General features: G+C 46.7%; 2 protein-coding genes across 6 annotated transcripts in view; one reads left to right on the top strand and one right to left on the bottom strand.

Annotated features, from left to right (window-relative positions):
- The first annotated feature begins 13,929 nt into the window (after positions 1-13,929).
- SRP14 (signal recognition particle 14) lies at positions 13,930-16,999 on the top strand. The gene is made up of 5 exons (XM_030843068.2): positions 13,930-14,053; positions 14,210-14,282; positions 14,809-14,921; positions 16,078-16,110; positions 16,607-16,999. Exons 1-5 carry the CDS (start codon positions 14,030-14,032, stop codon positions 16,694-16,696), a joined length of 333 nt encoding a protein of 110 aa, XP_030698928.1. The 5' UTR covers positions 13,930-14,029; the 3' UTR covers positions 16,697-16,999.
- A 541-nt stretch (positions 17,000-17,540) lies between these two features.
- Positions 17,541-21,396, bottom strand: part of EIF2AK4 (eukaryotic translation initiation factor 2 alpha kinase 4) — a 114,323-nt gene continuing 110,467 nt past the window's right edge. For 3 of the 5 annotated variants that reach the window (XM_030843069.3, XM_060294477.1, XM_060294476.1), the window contains 4 exons: positions 20,530-20,598; positions 20,077-20,121; positions 18,607-18,725; positions 17,541-17,917 (listed from right to left, as the gene is read on the bottom strand). In XM_030843069.3, coding sequence (XP_030698929.1) covers positions 17,860-17,917; positions 18,607-18,725; positions 20,077-20,121; positions 20,530-20,598 — 291 coding nt within the window. In that variant the 3' untranslated portion in view covers positions 17,541-17,859. Of the gene's footprint in view, positions 17,918-18,606; positions 18,726-20,076; positions 20,122-20,529; positions 20,599-21,396 lie in introns of those variants that run through there. The other 2 variants (XM_060294475.2, XR_009563048.1) reach the window with 2 other exon arrangements.

The following is a 21,396-nucleotide window of genomic DNA, read 5'->3' on the forward strand; positions in this document are numbered from 1 at the left end:
CACACTCTATTCAGAGAGATAGGACTCTTCAAGGGAAGGCACCACGTTCTTCAGGGACAGGAGGGGCAGATGATAATCATGGATGTCTGCAGAGAGCTCACAAATGTTATACAAAATGTTACACACGGTGCTGGTTGTTCGAATGAAGCAGAAAGGGGTAAGCCAAGGAGCTTAGGACCAAACTGGGGAGATAAGAATATGAGTCACAATACAGGGCAAGAGTGAACTGACTGACCCAAAGGGCTTTTGGAATTCAGAGCAGGATAACTTCCCACTGGGGTAATCAGGGAAGGCTTCCAGAAGGAAGTGGTATTTCAGCTAGGGCGAATGTCAATAGATAGACCTGAATCGGGGCGGCGGGGGGGGGGGGGCCCTTGGTGCCAAAGCAGAGACTGGGGGATGACTCCTCCTTCTGGATGAAACACCTAGGGGAAAAGTGAACAAACAAACAGGATGAAAGACTACCAAGATACCAAAGTGAGGGAGTTGTCTCTACTACTTTTCCTCTGCCTCCACTTCCTTGGGAGGGAGCGGGTGATTGCCTATCAATTTCTGACCTTATAAATTAGCTCCATCCTATCTTTCCATCCTCAGCTCTCTCCTTTTTGCCATACAGGGAACATCCATTACAACTGTGGTATAATACAAAAATCTATTTGGCCTTTGTCCCCCTTACCTGGTACAGAGCTTTAAAAAATGCAGCTATTTCCTAAGTAATAGGAATGTCTTTTGTTATTCACAACCAGCCCTTTCTGCCACAACTGAGTTTATGCTAATGAGGTGACCAGTGGTAGGTCCTTAGGTGGTTTGAAGGGGGGCAAGGGGGTGAGGCGGGACTGGCCCTGCTAGAAAGAAGGTGGGAAATTTCATCCCCACCCCACTTCCAACCTCTCTGGGGAGAGGTGGATGACTGGAGATGGAGTTCAATCACGTGGTCAATGGTTTAATCAACTGTGCCTATTGCGTGAAACCCCACATAAAAATTCTGGACACTGAAGCCCAGTGGAACTTCCTGCTTGGTGAACACACCAGGTGAGGTGACACACCTGATCCGTGAGGAGAGGGCACGGAAGCTCTGCGCTCTGCCCCCCAGACCTTCCCTATTATGGATCTTCCCTTTGTTCTAAAATTATAGTTTATAATAAAACTCTAAGTATAGCACATTTAGTGAGTTCTATGAGTCATTCTAGCAAATTATTGAACCTGAAGCAGGGTACTGGGAACTATTGTATGAATTCGTAGCCAAGTCAGACAGAAGTATGGGTAGCCTGGGGACTCCATCTGCACCTGTCATCTGAAGTAAGGGCAGTCTTCTGGGGGAATCTGCCCTTTAACTTGTGGGATCTGAAGCTAAGCCTGAGGAGTTAGTGTCAGAACTGACCCTGAACTGAATTGCGGGACTCCCGGTTGGTGTCAGAGATGTGTCAGTACAACAAAAGAGGTTTCCTTATAACCTTCCCTATAAATCACATGCATTCCTAACCTGTCCTCCTGTCTGAAATGTCTCTCTAGCCTCCCACGCTCACTAGTCCACTAATTTCAGCTTTTCCAAATCCTTCCTGTCCTTCAAAGCCCACTGCTTTTACAACTTGGTACTACAAGGGCTGTGCTGAAGCCTTTCCTCGTATGCAGAAATCTGGGCCTCCTGCCAGGTAGCATGTTTGGGGGAAAGGGATCTGGGGGCAGGAGGGTGCCCCAGGCAAAGGAGCTGCTCATTAAATGCTCCTGGACAAGTAGAAGGAGAGGGCTGCATTGCAGCGAGGAGGGCTGCGGGCCTGGCTGAGCTCTCCTTGAAGAAGCAGCCTCTGCTGCAGGCCTCTCCACCTCTCTCCTTCCTCTGTTCCTGTGAGAAGCAATGTCTTGCGGTAGGCAGGGGCTGGGGGGTTCTGGCTCTGCAGGTCCCAGCCCCACTGGCCCTGATGGTAAACACAGAGTTTTGGCATCTTCTCTGTAGTGATGGGCAGTGTTAACCCAGGTCAACAAACACACACCTTCTTGTGCATGTACCTTTGTGTGTGTGCATACACACACACACACACACACACACAGAGGCAGGAGCATGCCAAGCCCATGTCTGCATTGCTCTGGGCTGCAGTTGGGAAGTGCCCCACGTCGGCGTGTTCTGGCCGATGGTCTGGTCCTCTCCCCCTTTGCTTTTTTGCTAACACTGCTCCTGGCAGCGTGCGGCCCTGCAGACTAAAGGCCAGCAGAGACCAGCGTGTTCCCCTCTCCCACACCCTCTAGGCTCCCTTCCACCCCCCACACTCCACCCCGTGCTGAAGCTGCCTCCAAGAGCCTAGGGTTGTGGCTCCTTCTTAAACAACTCAAGACAGCGTCTAAGCCACGTGGGTGACCTGGTGGGAGGCCAGAGAGCAGCGTCACCCCACCCCCCACACCACTGGACAATGAGCAGGTAGTAGATGGATGGGAGCTAAACTGGACTCTTCCCTCAGGTGCTGCTGAGGCCTGGGAGGCAAACATGGAGGGTTACAGAAAGCGATCCAGAAGGCATTTAGGAAGCCCAAGGGAACTGGTCTGCCACATCATTGCCCACAGGGAACTGGTCTGAGCTACCAGGCCTAGATCAGGCTTCAGAAAAAGCACAGCTCCTGTGATATCTGGACTGCCCCTTTCTCTCCCTTTTCCAGCACACTTCCCCTCTGAAAGTCTCTCCCAGTATACCCTAGGTCCTAGGAAGGCAGAATAGTAGCCGTTTATTTTTAGCTTAACTGTGGCCTGAAAGGCTTGGTCCCCAGGTGAAGGCATTTTAAGGAGCAGCTTATATGGGGAAGAGCATTGGGAGGGTTGGGCTCTCTCTTTCCTTGCATTACTGCACCCCACTCTCTGCTCTCAGGCGTGTCCTTTCTCCCAGCTCATTGCAAAGTGGGGGTGGGCAGCTGTGACTGAGGGATGACCTCGAACTATTGAGAAGGATTATAGCTCTTCACCAAGTGTTGGGGAACCTTCTATAAAATTAGCTCCTCCTGAGGTGTTCTCAGTCAGACAGACCCAATTCTCTTTATCATGGGGATCTGGGGAAATAAAACCCTACCATCTCAGGTCCTAAACTGAATCCCATTCCATTTTATCTAGCCCTCAGTCAGATGCTCATCCTAATTTCTCTCCCAGCTACCTGAGCACCAGTTACCACAGCAACCCCAAAGCTCCCTCAGAGCACTGGACTCTCACATTTTAAACTGGAAGTCACCCTAGAGCTCATCAGTCCCAACTTCCCAAGTTACAAGGAAGGAGACTGAAGTCCACCTATGGGAAGTGACTTGTCCAAGGTCACACAGCTTTTCAGTGGCAGAATTAAGATGAAAACGCTGCACTTTGACTTCCAAACCAGTGCTCTTTCTGCAAAGCCACACCACTTAGCATCCCCGCTGAGCTCAGAGTTTGGGATCTAGAGTTTAGGTCCTAATTCTAGAGACATCATGGGAAATTCTAGGATGAGGCCTGCATGAAGAGTCAGCACCTGTTTTCCTCCTGAAGCTCTTGTTTTGTGTTACATTGCCTCAGGCAAGGCGGGGATGAGGGGGGCTGCTGGGCCATGGTGTGCCTCTGCTGGGCTCCCGGCTTGTCCAAACCGACCTGGGGAGCAGGTGTGGGTCCTCTGTCCCCAGAGCTTCTTGAAGAACAGTTTGTTCTGCAAGGGCTGCAGCCGGGGTAGAAGGAGAGTGACAGACACCAGCACAGCCCTGGAACCTGCTGCAGCTGCTTCCTGTTGTCAGACGGCTCTCCGGCTGAGGGGCTGAGCTCCCTGGCACCCCGCTCGCCCCTGCCTAGCTCTCCACCAGGACCCAGCGACCTCCCGTGGATACAGAGGAAGACCAGGTTCAAGGAGTGAGAGCTCAGAGGAAGGAAGCGGCCCAGGGCCAGGCATACTTCCAGCCTTATTCTGTGTAAACGGGATCCCGTCCCCTGAATGTGTATGTTCACTCCTGCCTCGCCTCCCCTATCGGGAAGACTTTCCCACCATCCCCGTAAAGCCAACTTCTCCCTGTTCTCTGGGTCCCCTCGTCCTTGTGCATGGTGACACCCCTGCCCCACCATTGGCCGTACTGGACCGTCCAGTATGAGCCTGTGGGCCCCAACCTCACACTGCCTCGATTTGTGGTTTGACATTTCACCTGGGTTTGTTTTGTCTCCTCTTTAAGACTTAAAGACAGGAGAATTTGGGTCCCTAACCACTGCCTCCTATTTCAGACAAGATCCCTTACAGAGCTGAGCTCAGAGCTGAGCCTCTGGTAGGGACACAATAAATCCTCGTTGAATGTCCCAACGTCTCTGTCCTGGTTCCTGTGTGAACTGCAGTCACCCCAGACTGGGGCGTTGGGGGAGGAGAAGGAGAAGAACAACTTGGGCTTCCCTGCCCGGAATTTTCTGCCCGGTAGTCATGATGGCTCATTATGGGAAGCTGTCCAAGGCCTTGCCCCTCTCCAAGCTTGCTTCCAGATTCCCCTCTGACTAATAATGAGAGTATTACGGGGCTGGCCTGAGTGGACCACCTCCCGTCTACACAGGATTCCCCTAGTGTGAACGCTTGCAGGTAGATGGCCAGGGAAAGGGGAGAGTGGTGGGCACCTGCAAGGAGGCCGCTATCCACCTCAGGGCACCGCTCAGAGCACTCCCAGTATGGGCTCTCCAGCCTCCATCTCCCTAGGGACTAGCTCATTGTCCCCAGGGGGTCTTAGAGGGGCTGGGGTAGGGGTGGAGGGAGCACTAACCTCGCACTCTCAGCCCAGCGCTCTTCCCCCATTGTGAAATGGCCTTGGATGAGGGCCAAGCAGGAAGTCTCCTCCTATAGGCTTCAACTCAATTCCTGGCACCTGGGGTGTGAAGATGGGCCCCAGGCTCTTCCCTTCCCAAGGGAGGCCTGAGCTTGACACTGAGCCTGCCTGCTAGGAGACAGCCTGAGCTGCCCTTGGCTAATCGAGAGGGCCCTATGCCTCCCCGACAGGTACGTGGGACATTCAGAGGGGTGTGAAGGGCAGTGGAAAGTGCATGGGCCTGGGGCTCAGGGTTTCCAGCCTCTACTCTGCCATTATGAGCTTTGTGACCTTGGGCAAGTCACTTTCCCTCTCTGGGCCTCACTCAGTTTTCTTACTTGTGACTAACTAGAAGGTAAACATCAGGCGAGAAAGATCTCGCAGGCCTCTCGAAGCTTGATAGTATGACTCACTGAAGTCAGTGATTCATTGATGTTATTACCAGGACTTGGCTCTGGTCTGGCGGGGAGTCTGTTCACTATGTCTGTCTAGGTTTCCCCATATAAATCTGCAACTCCTGGTTTCTCAGAGTGGGCTTCCCTGGACAATCAAGGATGAATGATGACAGAGGCCAAGAGATGAAGAGCATCTGTTACTTTGGGGAGTTAGGACACCTGGGTAATTTGTACAGAAACTCTGGCTACATAATTTCCTGTCCTTCAATTCCAGGCAGGAAATTTAAAAATTTGGGATCCCTAATCATCATGAATAAAGGGACCCCTTCTCCCACACACTAAACTCTTAAAAGTAGGGGGAGGAGGAAGGCAGGAAGAGGACAGCGTTCTTCACACCCCAGACCTCTAGCCTGCCTGGGACAACTTGAGTGATAACCACGCCTGCTTTTCTTGGTCTCAGTTTCTCCTCGTACAACCTGGGGTGTGGTGGCCCTCACCTTCCTGAGGTTCAGCAAGGAAGGAAACCATCGATGAGAAGGGGAGACCTTGTTAAAGCTCACACGTGTTTCATGAGTGCCGCCACCCAATTCTACACACGGCTGACTTTCCAGACAAGGGGGAACAAGGTGCCCATGGGGTGTAGTCTGTGGGGTACTGGGAATTTCTTTGAAGCTCCCCAGAGCCACAGCACCTGAAATCCCACCATTAGAGTCTTTTCTTTGTTTAATATTGCCTAAGTTACCTCCAAAAGTGGAGTGAGGGCTTCCCTGGTGGCGCAGTGGTTGAGAGTCTGCCTGCCGATGCAGGGGACACGGCTTCGTGCCCCAGTCCGGGAAGATCCCACATGCCGCGGAGCGGCTGGGCCCGTGAGCCATGGCCACTGAGCCTGCGCGTCCGGAGCCTGTGCTCCGCAACGGGAGGGCCACAACAGTGAGAGGCCCGTGTACAGCAAAAAACAAAAACAAAAAACAAACAAACAAGAAAAAAAGTGGAGTGAGTGTGACGTATCTAACCATCCGTCATGAACATATTAACATGATTTAGCTACGAGATGGGTGGCCTCTGCACTGGTAGTTGAGGCTAGTGAGAGACTGGAGTTTGGTGTGGGTGGAGGGGAAGGTGCTTCGGAGGTCTGAAAGCTTGTACTCAGGGCGCTGCTTGAGTAGGAGGGGAACATAACAATGAAACCCGGCCTTTCTGTCGTGCTTTCTCACGTACCACTCCCCCAAAGCAGTGTGAGCAGAATAGTCCCATTTTACAGTTGAGGAAATGGAGGCTCATAGGGATTAAAGAAGAGACTTTTCTTCAGAAGCACAGCCAGAAGGTGCTGAATTGGGCCTAGAGTCCAAGAATTGAGAACCCAGGAGGCAGGATTTTGCCTGTGCTGGGGGATGGAGGTGGGGTGGGGGACAGGGGCTTGGGAGGGAGGAGGGGAAAGATGACAGGTGGAGAGCAGAGCCCCAGGTTTTTCTACTGTGCCCAGAGCTGACCTCTTTTCTGACTTCCCTCCTTTCTCACCGTCTCCTACCCCTTTCCCACCACCTTATAGGAAAGGTGCCTGCCTCCAGCCTGGGCTGCCCTCAGACTGCGCCATTTGCCTGTTCCTCTCGCTGTCAGGGCAGCGCAGCATGGCGGTTGGCTCTGAAGTCCGTGGGCCCAGGTTCGGATCTGCACTCCACCTCTTACTGGGGGTGTGACCAAGGCACATCCTTCCACCTCTTGGTGCCTCAGCGTCTTCTGCCAGAAAGTGGACGTCAAACAACATTCACCTCACAAGACTACTAGGAGGGTTCAGGAGAGAATCTAGTTAAAGCGACCAGAAGCGAGCCTGGCACTAGTCATTTCTCAATAAATATAAGCCAGGTATTCTCTGAGAAAAAAGGAGTCTCTCCTCTAACACAGAACTCGGTCCACTTCCCATGACCCCAGCACCTAGAACAGTGACGGCATGAGTGGGTGCTCATTTAGTCTATGCTCAGTGATGGAATGAATGATAATGTCCATTACAGAGAAACTCCTAGCCTCAGCAGAAGTGATTCTGAAAAATGATGTTAACAATCTTGAATATTTTTATGGTCTAAGGTCATGGGACAAGACCTGGGAAGGCTAGGGCTGCCTGTGGCCGCACTTGTCTGACAAGGTCAGGGCGTCCCCTGCCGGCCCCGAGGAGTGCTGCAGGCAGGGCCCAGCGGGGCACTCCCACTCCTGAGGTGCCTGCCTGGAGGGGGGCCTAGTGGCACTGCCTACTTTCCCTACCTCGCCGTGAGCAAGGGGAAGTCCAGTGCTAACCGCTGGCACTCATGGGCTCTGGACATTTCCCTAGGGCTCAGGTGGGGCTGGGTGGGGAGAAGCAGTAGCTCATAAATTTGTTCGTGGAAGAGGCTTCGGCAATCTAGTCTAAGTCCTTAACATGATGATGAAAAAAAAAGTTAAATATATCTATTGGGCACTTACTGTGAGCGCTTTACATGGATTATCTCATTGAAACCTGAAAACAACCCTTCGAGGTAGGTACTACACAGAGGAAACTATAGATAGGTGCCTCTATCAAGGTCCCACACAAAGTAAGGGACCAGCGGCAAACCCAGGGCCCCTGACCCCCAGTCCAGTGCTCTCCTGCTGCCTATCCAGGACACTGAATCCAGGAGTACATCCTGGGGGCACAGGGAGGGGCAGAAGTCCCTGGAGGACTGAGTCTCCCAAGAAGACACACAGTGAACATTTGTTGATTGACTGACAGAAAGAATAAAAGAACTGGTAGTTCCAAGCCTCTGGTTGTATTCAGCCCAGGGAATGTGTTGCCATGGCGATCAGGAGGTTATTCTCTCTCTCTGGGGACCCAGACTTCTAGAACACTTCTAGGATATGTGTGGCCACCTCCCTCTGGCCATCCCTCTGCCTTCTCTCAGATGTCTCCACCAGACCTAACCACCTCCCAAGACTCAGGAGGGCTCCCCAGCCTTAGGACCTCATGCCTGTCCTAAGTGGGCCTGAACCCAAACCCACCCAACACCATTTTCTGCTGTGTTTTGCTGATACCTTCCCTCCTTCCTTCATCCTTAGCTGATCTTAAAGTCAGCACACTGGGCTACATACCGTGAGGCAGGTCAGAACCTGAGGTGTGGTCCCCCTCAGAAACCAGCACAGCATCTGACAAGATGGGCACTGATCCATGCTTGTTGTCATGATTTGCTTCTGTAGAATAAATCTATTATACCTTGACAAACAGGAGAGGGGAACAGCCAACTGCAGCCCAGTGACTAGGGCTCAATAATGCACACCTTAGCTCATTTCCTCCTTTCCACGACACAGTGAGGGAGGCGCTTGGATTACATCTCCATTTTATGAGGAAATTGAGGCACAAAAGGATTTAAGTAGATTTGGAATAAGCAAAAAAAGATTAGTGGGTGTTTCCAATGGAAAACTTGGCAGTGTTTAGAGTACATCCTCTGGGCTATCTGATTAGAGCTCATCCTCTGTGCTGTCTGATTAGAGCCTTTCATTGCCTTTCAGCTTGTTTGCAACTGTTAACTGTACAGAACTGATGGCAATGCAATGATTCCTGTCTATGGATACTCAAATTCTGTTTGTTCGAGGGACAACAGTCTCCTCTTGTGGAAAAGTCAGTTTGCTTCCGTTTACAAGTTGATCTCAATATTCCTGTTCTATATATGTGTCTGTTCTTTGGAGTCTCCTTTGAATGACTTGTAGCATCTACCTGGTTCCCTCATTAATGATAAGGGAAATAGATCTTGAGTATGTGTATGAGAGTCATGATTTCACCTTTTAATGTTTTTAATTATCTTTTAACAGGGGTAACAGGTAATTTGCCTCCGGTTGCTTAGACAAGGAGAGGTAGACCTGGGGTTCGAACCCAGGCAGCTAGGATGCAGCATCTGTGTTTATAACCATCACCCTATGTTCCAGGTACTGCATAACTTGATTGCATTAGAGTGGCTGCAGCTGTAAATAAATCAGACCCTTGATCCTACTTCAAACCCTATAGCTCTAATTAAAAGCTAATAAACTAAATGGTGGACACATGTGACCACAGCATTTGGGAGCGAGAGCTCTGGGTGGTGTGAGCAGGACACTCCTCCAGGCCCTTGGGCCCCTTCGGCTGAGGAGCACTGGGTGTTATTTTCTCCCAGGCCTTCCGGTAGCGGCCCTGCACTCGGGCTCAGGTAGATGCCGGTGCTGTGGGCTGAGGGGCTCTGTGTTGCCCTTGGTTCTGCCCAGCCCTTTGCTGAAGGCCCGGATGAGGGAGGAGATTTGGGGGCCATTTTCCATTCCCCAGGTCTCCTGCGGTGAGGGAGAAGGAGCCGGGAGCTGTGTGGGCCGCGTGGTTGGGAGACAGTGACCCAGCTGCCTGCGGCACGTACTCTTCTGCTCCAGGCACCAAAAGCCACCAACCTGATCGCAAGGTAGGATTTCAAGTGCTTGACAACATTAGAATTTTTTTTTTTTTTCTCTGTACGCGGGCCTCTCACTGTTGTGGCCTCTCCCGTTGCGGAGCACAGGCTCCGGACGCGCAGGCTCACCGGCCATGGCTCACGGGCCCAGCCGCTTTGCGGCATGTGGGATCTTCCCAGACCCCGGCACGAACCCGTGTCCCCTGCCTTGGCAGGCGGACTCTCAACCACTGCGCCACGAGGGAAGCCCAACATTAGAATTTAACAACATCTTGGGGACTTCCCTGGTGGCGCAGTGGTTAAGAATCCACCTGCCGAGGCAGGGGACACTGGTTTCAGCCCTGGTCTGGGAAGATGCCACATGCCGCACAGCAACTAATCCCGTGAGCCACAACTACTGAGCCTGCGCTCTAGAGCCCGCGAGCCACAACGACTGAAGCCCGCGTGCGTAGAGCCCGTGCTCCGCAACAAGAGAAGCCACTACATTGAGAAGCCCGCGCACCACAGCAAAGGGTTGCCCCCACTTACTACAGCTAAAGAAAGCCTGTGTGCAGCAACAAAGACCCAACACAGCTAAAAATAAATAAATTAATTCATTAAAAAAAAAGAATTTAACCACATCTTATTGACAGAGACTTTCAATATCTTTGTTCACTGAGCTACCTTTACTCCTGACTGATCATAAACAATTCCATTTTTTCTTATCAGGGAATTTATTTTCAGATGTATATTTTTATAAAGCGATTCACTTTCTTGTTGCTTTTATTCATTGTTTTTAAATCTAAAATTTTAAAATGTAGCCACATTATTTTGTTTCATAGTACTTCTTTTTATCATTCTTTTATTTATGGCAGAAATACTGGTTTTCCATTTATGATAATGATATTAAATAAACTTGTTTAAGTATAAAACGAGTCAACTTAAACGTGTTAACTGATAGTGCAGGTGGTATTTGGTTAATGGCAGAAATCAAGATGGTGGTGTCCAAATGATGGAATTTATATAGTATTATAAATGATAGCACTGTTTATTACTCTTTATTGAGCATTTATTACGTGTCAGCCTCAATGCCAGCCACGTATTGCTGTCCAATAGAATCTGTACTGATGGAAATGCTCTATATCTGCACTATCCAATCCACACGGGGCTGCTGGGTCCTTGAAATGTGGCTAGTGAGACTAAAGAATTGAATGTTTTCTTTTATGTAATTTTAATTAATTTTATTTTAAGTATCCATGTTTACCATATTTGAGCAAGCGTAAGGGTCTTAAATATAAACTCTTTATAACATCTGTGAACTATTATTATTGCCATTTTGCTGATAAAGAGATTTAGACTTTGAGAGGTTGCCTGAGGTCACATAAGAAGCAGAGGTGGCATCTGAACCCAGACGCGTTGAACTACAGAACAGGTGCTCTTAATCACTTCCCACAGAAAAAGCCCAAAGAACATTTTGTCAGTAGTTGCATTGTACTGGGCCACGTGTGATCCTAAAACTGGCAGACTTGTGTATTTCTTTTACTAGAGTGGCTTGTTCTGTCATGAGATGGCCTTGAGGTATCACACAGGGTGGCTGGCATGACTGTTGAGTTTTGAGTGGAACTGAGGTGTGACTGAGCCTGTGGGAAGCAGTGAGATGTGTCCACATTGAGGGCTAATCCTGACAAGGCCCCAGATGAATCATGGCCTCCAGGCTCTGTGCTCCTGGAGCACAGGGCCATTTCCTTCACCCTGGTGTCGCCAGTACCAAGCCCATGGCTCTAAAGGACATTGGTCAATGTTCAATGAATGATAGAGGCTTAGAGCACAATGGTCATCATTTAGGCCAACCTTTGGATCACACAAGTCTGTAACTGGTTTCACTTAAATTCATGACCATAAATATCAAGTGAGCCCTCACATTCCCTGGCAGTATGACAACACATCTTAAATATGTTCAGTCTCTGATGATTTCACACTTTCTTCCAAATGTCCAGCGCCCTGATTATCTTGTGGCTTTTGGTTCTCCAGGATCTGTACCTGTTTGTAATCCTCCGTTGTGTGGGTCTTGGTGAAAGGCAAGGAATATAAAAGGGTCAGAGGGTCACTCCCTCACCTACCCCAGGACTTGGGCTCAAGCATATGATCTAGGATTGGCTAATCTGGGGCTTGCAACTAGGACTCTGACTTCTGAGCTAGTGCGACCAAGGCCCACGGCGCTTTAGAGGCTATTCATAGTGGTAGTCATTGCAGGGTAGTCTTCCGCTGGCAGCCCTATAGGAGGAGTTTTCACCAGACCGTTCCAGTCTGTGCTAGTTCCATGGGCATATGAAGATGACTCCCCAGTTTGTAGTTATAACTTTTACCTCTCCGCTGAGCTCCAAACTTGTATATGCATTTGCTTACTTAATGGTTCCACTTGGATATGTAATAGGCACCTCAGATATTACAAGACCAAAATAACTCTTTTCATCTTCTTATAAAACTATTTACTTCTCATGTCTTTCCTATCTTAGTAAATGGCACCACCACCCACCCAACTGCTCAAATTCAAAAACCTATGAGTCACCTCCGATTTCTCTTTTCCTCTTAATGTCCACAGCCAGTTGAGTACGAGTCCTGTTGACTCTACCTTCAAAGTATACACTAACCTGATGGCAAATGTTGGTAGCACCTGGACTTTTGCAATAACTTCTGCGGTAGCCCCCAACCCTTCACCAAGATATCTATGTCGCAATACCTGGAACCTGTGACTATGTTACCTTACATGTTTAAAGGACTTTGTGATTAAATTAAGGATCTTGAGATGGGGAGATTATTCTGGATTATCCAAGAAGGTCCAATATAACCACAAGGTTCTTATAAGAGGGAGGCAGGAGGATCAAAGTCAGTAGTAGGAGATGTGACAATGGAAGCAAGAGGTGGTAATGATGTGAGCAAGGGGTCACGAGCCAAGGAATGCAGGTGGCTTCTAGAAGGACAAGGAAACAGATTTTTCCCCTGAAGCTTGCAGATGGAATGCAGCCCTGCAAACACATTGATTTTAGACTTCTGACCTCCAGACCTGTAAAAGAATAAATTCATGTTGTTTTAAGCCACTAAGTTTGTCAGATTTGTTACAGCAGCAATAGGAAGCTAATACAACCCTCTAATTGGTCTCTCCATTTCCTGCCTTGTCTCTACAATGCCTTATCTACACCACAGCCTGAGGATCTTTAAAAAGCTAAATTGGATCGTCACCGTTCTGTTTAAAACTTCCTTACCAAGAAGCTTTTCTTTGTATTTGGAACAAAATCCAAATTTACCAGGGCCATCGGCCCTATATGACCTGGTCAGTGGATACCTCTCCAAGCTCTCCATACTCCTTCACCCCTCCTTCCACATGCCACCTCCACCCCACCCCCAAGCCTTGTGGACATGGGGCAACTTGTTTCCCCATTGGGGCCCTTGTTCTAGCCATTCCCTGTGTCTGGAACACTCTGTTCCCAGATTTTTGAATGGCTAGTCCCTTTAGCTTTCAGCTCAAAGTTCTCCTCTTGAGAGGGATTTCCCTGACCTCAACCTAAAGTAGTCCCCCTGTCACTCTCATTTGTATCATTCCTGTTTAGTTGTCCACACAGCACTCTTTATCTGAAGCTATACTTACTAGTTTACTGTTTATTTCCTCACTACTCCTTTAACCCAAGTTTCAGGAAACCAGAAACTTGTATCCTGCTGTAGCCCCCTCTCCTTTAACAGTGCCTGGCATAGGCTAAGAGACCCTCAGTGAAAACCCATTGCATGATTTCATGCTTGACTTTTCCAAGACCTAGTGTTCAAGTTGGCTACTGGCAGAGCAGGGCCTACACCCCAGGTCTCCAGACTGAACCCAGAGCTGAAACTGAGACATGGCTCCAGGCCCTCTTGCTAGAGCTGGGGCCACCCAGCCTGGTCAGAGAAGAGGGAGAGTTCGGAGGGAACTCATGGAGAGTTCCCGCCATGGGAACTTATTACAATGACAGTGGTAATGAAAATAGCAGCTAACGTTATCGAGCACCCTCTATGAGCCAGGCACTGTTTAATGTAAGTTCATTTGCTCTTCACAACCACACAGTGAAGTGGATACTATTATTATAGGTTGAGGAAATTGAAGCACGGAATAACAGTACAGCTGAATATACACAACTATAGGTTTCCATCAGATCCCTCCTGTGCTCTCTCACTCTCTCCCACTGCTTGGGTTAGAGTATTTGCTTGTCTGTGAAATCAAGCACAGCCCAAGGGCCTCGAGGTCGTTGCCTTCCCGGGACTGGAGGGGCGCCCCAGAGCGCAGGCGCGGGGCGGGGCGGGGCGGGCGGGCAGAGGGCGGAAGCAGGGATTGGGTGGAAGAGAGCTGAAACCTAATAGCGGAAGTCCCGCCCAGCCTGGGGGAAACTTCCGGCTCCAACGGCTTGGGACTTAATGCTGACGGAGCAGAGCCAGCAGCGCCAGGATGGTGCTGCTGGAAAGTGAGCAGGTATAGCCAGAGCTGGCCGGCTGAGGGACCGATACTGTTTGGGGCTTAGCTCGGGACCTCTGTCTCCTTCTGCGGGAGGGACTGGAACTTGCCGAGGCGGGGGGCGGGGGGTGGGGGTTGGAGTTGCCTAACGGGGCCGGGCTTCTTGTGTTCCAGTTCCTGACGGAGCTGACCAGGCTCTTCCAGAAGTGCCGGTTGTCGGGCAGCGTGTTCATCACCCTGAAGAAGTGTAAGCAGCTGCGGATGCAGCAAGGCCGGAAGGGAGCTGGGAGGCCGAGCGATGCCCCGGCCCGGGTGCCCAGTGACTGGGAGCCACAGGCAGAGTCTGTCTGCCGCGCGTCCCCGCCTTCCCGTACCTTCCTCCACCTGGTACTGGCACATTCAGGGCTGAGGGGCCGGAGAGTATTGGGGATTGTGGCTGGTGCGGCCCCCTGCACTTAGCCACCTAAGTCAATTCCGGTTCCAGTGGGCCCCAAGCATGTCAGGTCTCGTATTTTTGTCAAGGATCCCAAACCGCGCCATGATTAGTGAGATTTAGTCTGCTTTGTTATTACGGTGTTCCCATCGTGGAAGTGGCAGGTAGGTTCCCAAAGTGTGGGCAAGTCGTCTGTAATAGCAGATAATGTGGTTAACAGAACTAGACCAGTGGAGGTGGATTAGGTATCCTCTTGGAATCGTTCTCCTACGTTTTAACTCTTCGTCTACCTGTTAACCACGTCTGTGGCTGTGTTCACCAGGATGTATTTTTCATGCAGATGATGGTCGAACTAAACCCATTCCAAGAAAGGGTTCTGTGGAGGGCTTTGAGCCCTCAGACAACAAGTGTCTGTTAAGAGCTACTGATGGGAAAAAGAAGATCAGCACTGTGGTGAGTTCGATTCCTAATACTCCTAATTTTGGAGTTTAAAGCCTTGAATTTAACTTGAGGGGTATATCTGAACCAGTTTTTTTTTTTTTAAAGTTATTAAATAAAGCCTAGTGTGTAGCTCCCCAGCTGTTTTGGGATCAGGGTCTTCTTTTATTACCTTAGTAATAGAAAACCCAAAAGCAAAATTAAAACGAAGAAGGTAGAAGCCAAACACTTGTTAGAAATACAATTAACATATTGGTCCTCACTCAGAGTAGCACTGTTAAGGAGCAGTTGGCATATTTGATTCCTTATTCCTTCACTGTGCTGGGCCTTCGGTGAACAGTTTCTTGGTATCAGATGCTTTTACTTTTAAGCTGATTGTTTATTTATCTTTGTGGTTCATGTACCAAACATGTATTATATTACGAGAGCATATGATTTAGTCAAGAGTCCTAGTATTATTCCCTTTCAAAGTGGAGGTTGAATATGGCAAAACAAGAGACTGCTTGGATTCCAAATGAATACTTTATTTTGCTGGGGCAGAACCAGACCTGCCTTCTAATCACATCAGCATAGGATATTCATGATAATGTATGCCATAACTAGTTGATGTCTCCCATTACCAGTTATCTTGAGAAGACTTTTACAGTAAAGCAAGCTTATGTGGCTTTTAAAAATAAAGTTGGGTGTCATGAAATACGGAAAACTAAGGAGTCTTCAGAGGTAGAATTTCTTTTGTTGTGGTAGCTTGCGTTTTGCTTAAATGGGCCTGAATTAATGGTAGGTTTAAAATAAGATGGGGAGGGAGTAATTTAAAAGTATCTTGCACAAAAGATTAAGTCCTTTGACGTCTCTCAGAACCCTGAGAGAAAGTCAGTGCCATGTGTGTAAGAGATTTCAACACAGGCAAGAGGCATAGCTTCTTAAGGAGCCCACTTCTGCCTCTTTCCCATCTTGGTACAATTCTCAAAGTGCAGAGCTACTTCGCTTGTTCCTCAGGCAGAGGAAAGTGGAGTAGAAAAATAGCTTTTAGTGTATTATGACCCCTGCAATTGGGAAGAAATATTTTTAAAGATTAGGGTGTTGTCTTCCCGAGGCTTTTGAGTTGTTATTGGGTGAGGCAGATGATTCCTATGTGGATAACAGGGGTGACCTTTTCCCTATTCTTTTCCAGGTGAGCTCCAAAGAAGTGAATAAGTTTCAGATGGTGAGTGTCTGGTGTTCTCTGTGTCTCGTTTCTCAGGGCAAGAGTCAGCATAATAATTAACACTGGCTTAAGATTGCTATTTAGGTTCACTGCTCTCCTGTGATGTTTTACCAGTAGTTTACAAGTGAAAGCTGCCAGGCTGTGAATTCTACTTTCAACGCTGATATTGTCTTTTTTAGATAGATTTTGTTGTCTTAGGCTTTAGATATACTCTATGTATAGTATAGCTGAATGAGAAGTTGCCTGTAGTTTTCCATGTTTGCTTAAAAAAAAAGTAAAAAACATGCAACTCACTAGTGGGTGTTGCAGAAGCTGCTATAATGTGAGGGTGTTTTCCTTACACCATTTTCCTTAGGATACAAGTATCCCCGTGGTATTATATGCTTTATCAGATAGGCTTTCTGATTTTGGCTACCCTAAATCTGTTATGGAAGCACAGCAGATGCTCCACCAATTTGCAACTCTTCCCACTAAGGTCATGCTCTGTGTCTTTTAGGCTTATTCAAACCTATTGAGAGCTAACATGGATGGGCTGAAGAAGAGGGACAAAAAGAGCAAGAGTAAGAAGAGCAAAGCGGCGCAGTGAAGGGCACCAGGTTTCCTGCTTTCACCAGTTAACCACTGAATTGCTATTTTTCCTTTGGTTTTTACTTTTGGCCACAAAGCTGGGTTTCTGATTCCTCTACAATAACTGTTTTCATGTGAGATTAGGGTCATTTTTGGATGGAAGAAGGGCTGCAGTGTTTACAGGGTAGTTACAAGAAGCCAGTTTATTTTATATCTGGCTAAGTGGTCTGTGTTGTATGGTTGCATGTTTCTGGATAATAGTTTACAGTCTCTGTAGCCGTCTGTGAAGAGCACTGTATCATTAAACCTGTATTTATCAGTACTGACCATCTTTTATTCCTTTTCCCATCCCATAAAAAGTTTCTGGCAATAGTTCCTCATTCTGGAATGACTGATTATGAATAGGCTTTAGGCCCTGTCTTATGAGTTACTGGAATTGAAACCTGACAATTTTATAAAAAGTTGTGTTATTTCATGGGTATTTTTCCCAACTTGGCTGTATAATTTTTTTTTTTTTTTCTTGCGGTACGCGGGCCTCTCACTGTTGTGGCCTCTCCCATTGCGGAGCACAGGCTCCGGATGCGCAGGCTCAGCGGCCATGGCTCACGGGCCCAGCCGCTCTGCGGCATGTGGGATCTTCCCAGACCCCGGCACGAACCCGTGTCCCCTGCATCGGCAGGCGGACTCTCAACCACTGTGCCACCAGGGAAGCCCCTTGGCTGTATAATTTTATCATCATAGTTCCTTTAGCAAATTTGAATGAGTTCTCATAGCCAAATGAGAGTTTGCTTAACCAAACTAAGGATAAGCCTATTACAAAATCATCAAGAATAAAGATTCCAAGTTAATGATGATATTTGATTTCTTTATGCCCTTTATTTTGGACATTTTCATGTGCTCGGTATATAGGGCTGAGAAGAACAAGGCTGTTTTCTTGTGTTCTAGCTCCACAAAACCTTTAGTGCTAATAGATTTGCAATTAAAAAGCAATAGATATATGAAAACATTTATTATATTCAAAAGATAAATTTATAATATATTACACATGAAAAACCTACAAAGCTCAACTCTGTAGGACAGCTTCTTAGAACGTAAAGCTAATTTAAAACAATGAATGTACAACATTTTATAGTATAAGCTCCTGTCTGTTTGAACAATGTAATGATCGTTCGTTCTTTAGGATTAAAATAAGATTCTGTAGTAGTCATCTCTGTAGCTATACAGGAACAGCACAGACACCCTGCAAAAGAAGGGAGAAGACAGGATCAGTATAATGGTAGAGAACAGAGTTGATAAATTATTTTTAGAACACTTAACTGTAGGAGTTTTGTGTAATCAACAACAATATGGAAGGCCAGTCACTAAAAACATTACATAAGTTTTAGACAAGCTATGACTGGCAAGGGTCCACAGTATAAGGGTCTACACGAGGAGCCCACCATTCACCTCACAGGCTTTGTTGTTTCCTTTTAAGTGGATGATAACATGAACAACTGGCAAGGGGATATAAAACAAAGTAGTCACACTTATTTTCGTTCATTTAGATGTTCCTAGGAGTGACCTGGGTGATTAAAAATTATAACTGGTGCAGAAAAAGCATTTGAAAAGACTCATACCCATTCATAATTGTAAAAAAATAAAACAGAAAAACACCCTTCAGAAAATGAGTAATTAAAAAAAATTATAACTGGGATAGCTGCTACTGGGACCACTGCGTTTTGTTATTGACAGGATCATGACTGTGATTCACAGTCCTGATTACCAGTTGCAGTTCCAATGTAGCAACTTATTGGCCATCTAACCTCAACATGACAGTAAGGTATTTGTCACTTTAAAAACCCCTCCTTGGGAAAAAGACCCCAAAAAACAAAAAAACCCTCTTTGAGTTTAACCCATGTTGAAATCTGCAATGCCTAAGTAATAACTTACTTTTTTTCTACTTTGATGTTATAAATTTCATCACAGACTAATTTGAGGTATCTTTGCTTTGGCAGGCGTGACAGCAGCTGCTTCACAGTTGTGTTAAATGCCTGTTCATCAGCATCCCACTAGGAAAAAAATAGATAAGACTTAACAACAGATACTAGGGTTTATTAAAACTGGTTTTTTCTGGGTCACTGATGAAATGTCAGTGCCATTCCCCCCTTTAAGTGTACTGAAAAGATCAGTTAGAGGGAGAGAGAACTAATGGGGAGACTGCTAGGGTTCTTCCTTTGAAGCACTGAGTTTCTTTACAAGACCAGTTTACTAGATCCTGACTAACAGTGCTGCAGCCCCAGTGTGCTCATGCGACTTTATACCAGTTATTTCTGCCAACTGTTGACTTTCTGTGAAATGGAGACACCACCTCTGATATATACCCATCTGAGTGTCTCATAAAGCAGTAAGTTCCCAGTATATGCTTATTTACCAGACAACAGAATACTAGTGGGGAGGGGAAACGGAAGGGGGAAGTCAGCTTATAAAAGAAGCTACAAGGATATATTGTACAGCACAGGGAATATAGCCAATATTTTATATAAATGGAGAATAACCTTTAAAAAAAAAAACAAAACGTAGTATGAGATGTTAGCTCTGGGGCAAAGTTCATTTTTCATCTAACTTAATCTGTGACTAAACACTCTGGATAGACAAAAGCATTCTTTGGTATGATGTTGCAAAAATCACCTGTAGTTATTCTTACAGTTGAACATTCTAATAGCAAAGCTAAGTATTTACATTTTTTTAAAGTTCAATTAGGCTATTCGATAATAAGGGTATATACTTGTTATAAAAAAAAAGCATATGAAAAAGGACCTAAATTTAATTTTTATGAAAAGATCTTCCATGTAGTTCTAGTTCTGCAAATGAGCTTCCCTACTTGGAATGAAGGTTTATAGAAGTGGCATAGTATAGTGGGTAAGAACATAGATTCCACTAGTCTGCCTAACTTCATATCCTGGCTCTGCAACTTCCTAGTGAGGTGAATTTGAGTAAGATATCTAACCTGTCTGCCTCCCATTCTCCATAAAACGTACAATGATTCCATTTATCTGTAAAATGGGGATCCGTAAGAAGGTAACATATGTATCCCTTGGGGTTGTTGTGACTAAATGAGTTAATGTTTGTAAAGTGCTTAGAACAAGGCCTGCCACAGCCTGACACACAGTAAAAGCACTAGGCGTTTGTTAAAATCATCTCTGAAATTTAAAAGAAAGTCACTAGAAAAGTGTGATTCCCTCAAAATTTGATTTAGTAATACATATGTCACATAAAAGGAACAATGTTACCAAATTCCTGGAACTGCCAGAAAAATACCTAATATCACTAAGAAAATAATGCCATTTTCAACTTTCTTTTGGCAAATCAACAGCTTCGGGATTTTAAAGGCCATAATGCAGAAGAGTTCATCTTGCTTACCTCTAATGACAGAAACTGTAAGATTGTTTCTTTGGGTAGATCCACCTGTTGATACACAAAAATGTATATCATGTCAGGGAACCTAGGCAGCACATACGGACTTGTGCCTATGGTGTCACTTTGGATGGAGCAACGTGAAGGGGATGCTCCTGTGCTTATTGAACTGGACAGTGATGTGATCTCAGCACTGGTGAACTAATACTCCCAGGCCCCACACATCACACCCCAAAAGTTTGACACTGCTATCTGCAGAGGCCTGAAACATTTAGAAAAATGATGATTTTCGTGTTCAGTCCCCTTCCCCCCAGTCTTTCAGAGGAAGAAACTAGGAGAAATGGGCCTGCATCCCAATGCTGCTAACACTGAGCAAAAAAAAAAGCCCTGACCTCCGAGGAAACTACTTTGACAGTATGGACAAAAGCCATCCTCAGAAAGTTAAAGAAAGTGACTTACAGCCAAAATCTCAATTTCACTGCTTTTCTGATGCAAGTTAGCAAGGGAGGTCTGAAGTCGGGTTTGTACCTAAGAAGAAGAAAGCATGTTAGAATTCAGAACCTGTCAAACCAAGCCATCTTTCTTGCCATTTCATTTCTTATGCTAGGAAACAATCACAGGTGACAAACCCAAGCCTAGAAGGGATCCCAAATATTATATAAGGACTTGCTCTTAATCCACCTCAGTAAGGTGAGTGTCTAGCCTATTATAATCTCAGGGGAAATGAGATTTTTATAGCCTATCTTGATCATTTGTTTACTAATCCACCTAGCTGCTTATTTCTTTATAATTTTGAAATGAACCTAATAAAAGCTCAGTACTGTAAAACAGTGCATGTGGAAGCGGGGAGATTTTAGTATTAAGCTAAGTTTAGAAAAAGGGGACAGTGACAGCAATGAGAACATGGAACTGAAATATGGCAGAAAGATACGAAAAACAAGTTTCTACCCAACATCCTGAGAAACAGCCAGGAAAGCTCACAAAATGAGGTAACTCGATCTTCTGTATTTCAATCTAATTACATTCCTAAATAATGACTGCTCTCAAACCTTCTTCCCAAATGAGGCCAGTGTCCCACCTGTGCTCATTAGCCTTGTCCTGCACTTCCCTTCCCACTGTCCCTCCCATTTGGAACACTCTCATCTTCCCTCTCTGACTATTTAAATCCTTCAGGGATCACCTCCACGAAGCCTGTCTTGATCATCCGTGCAGACACTGATCTTCGTCTCTCCCCCATGTCTGTAGCACACTCTAACACTCATTCAGTGTACTTATTAATTCAGCATCCTATTACTGATCTCCTTCTATCTTCCAACTATATAATGC

Source organism: Globicephala melas, chromosome 2, assembly GCF_963455315.2.
Source record: "Globicephala melas chromosome 2, mGloMel1.2, whole genome shotgun sequence".
Classification (NCBI taxonomy): Eukaryota; Metazoa; Chordata; class Mammalia; order Artiodactyla; family Delphinidae; genus Globicephala; species Globicephala melas.

Excerpts from the sequence above, each read along its gene's own strand:
- SRP14 (XM_030843068.2), top strand. The coding sequence starts at position 14,030 with ATGGTGCTGCTGGAAAGTGAGCAG. Across the intron at positions 14,922-16,077 it reads AAAAGAAGATCAGCACTGTG|GTGAGCTCCAAAGAAGTGAA; the intron begins GTGAGTTCGATT and ends ATTCTTTTCCAG. Across the intron at positions 16,111-16,606 it reads AAGTGAATAAGTTTCAGATG|GCTTATTCAAACCTATTGAG; the intron begins GTGAGTGTCTGG and ends TGTGTCTTTTAG.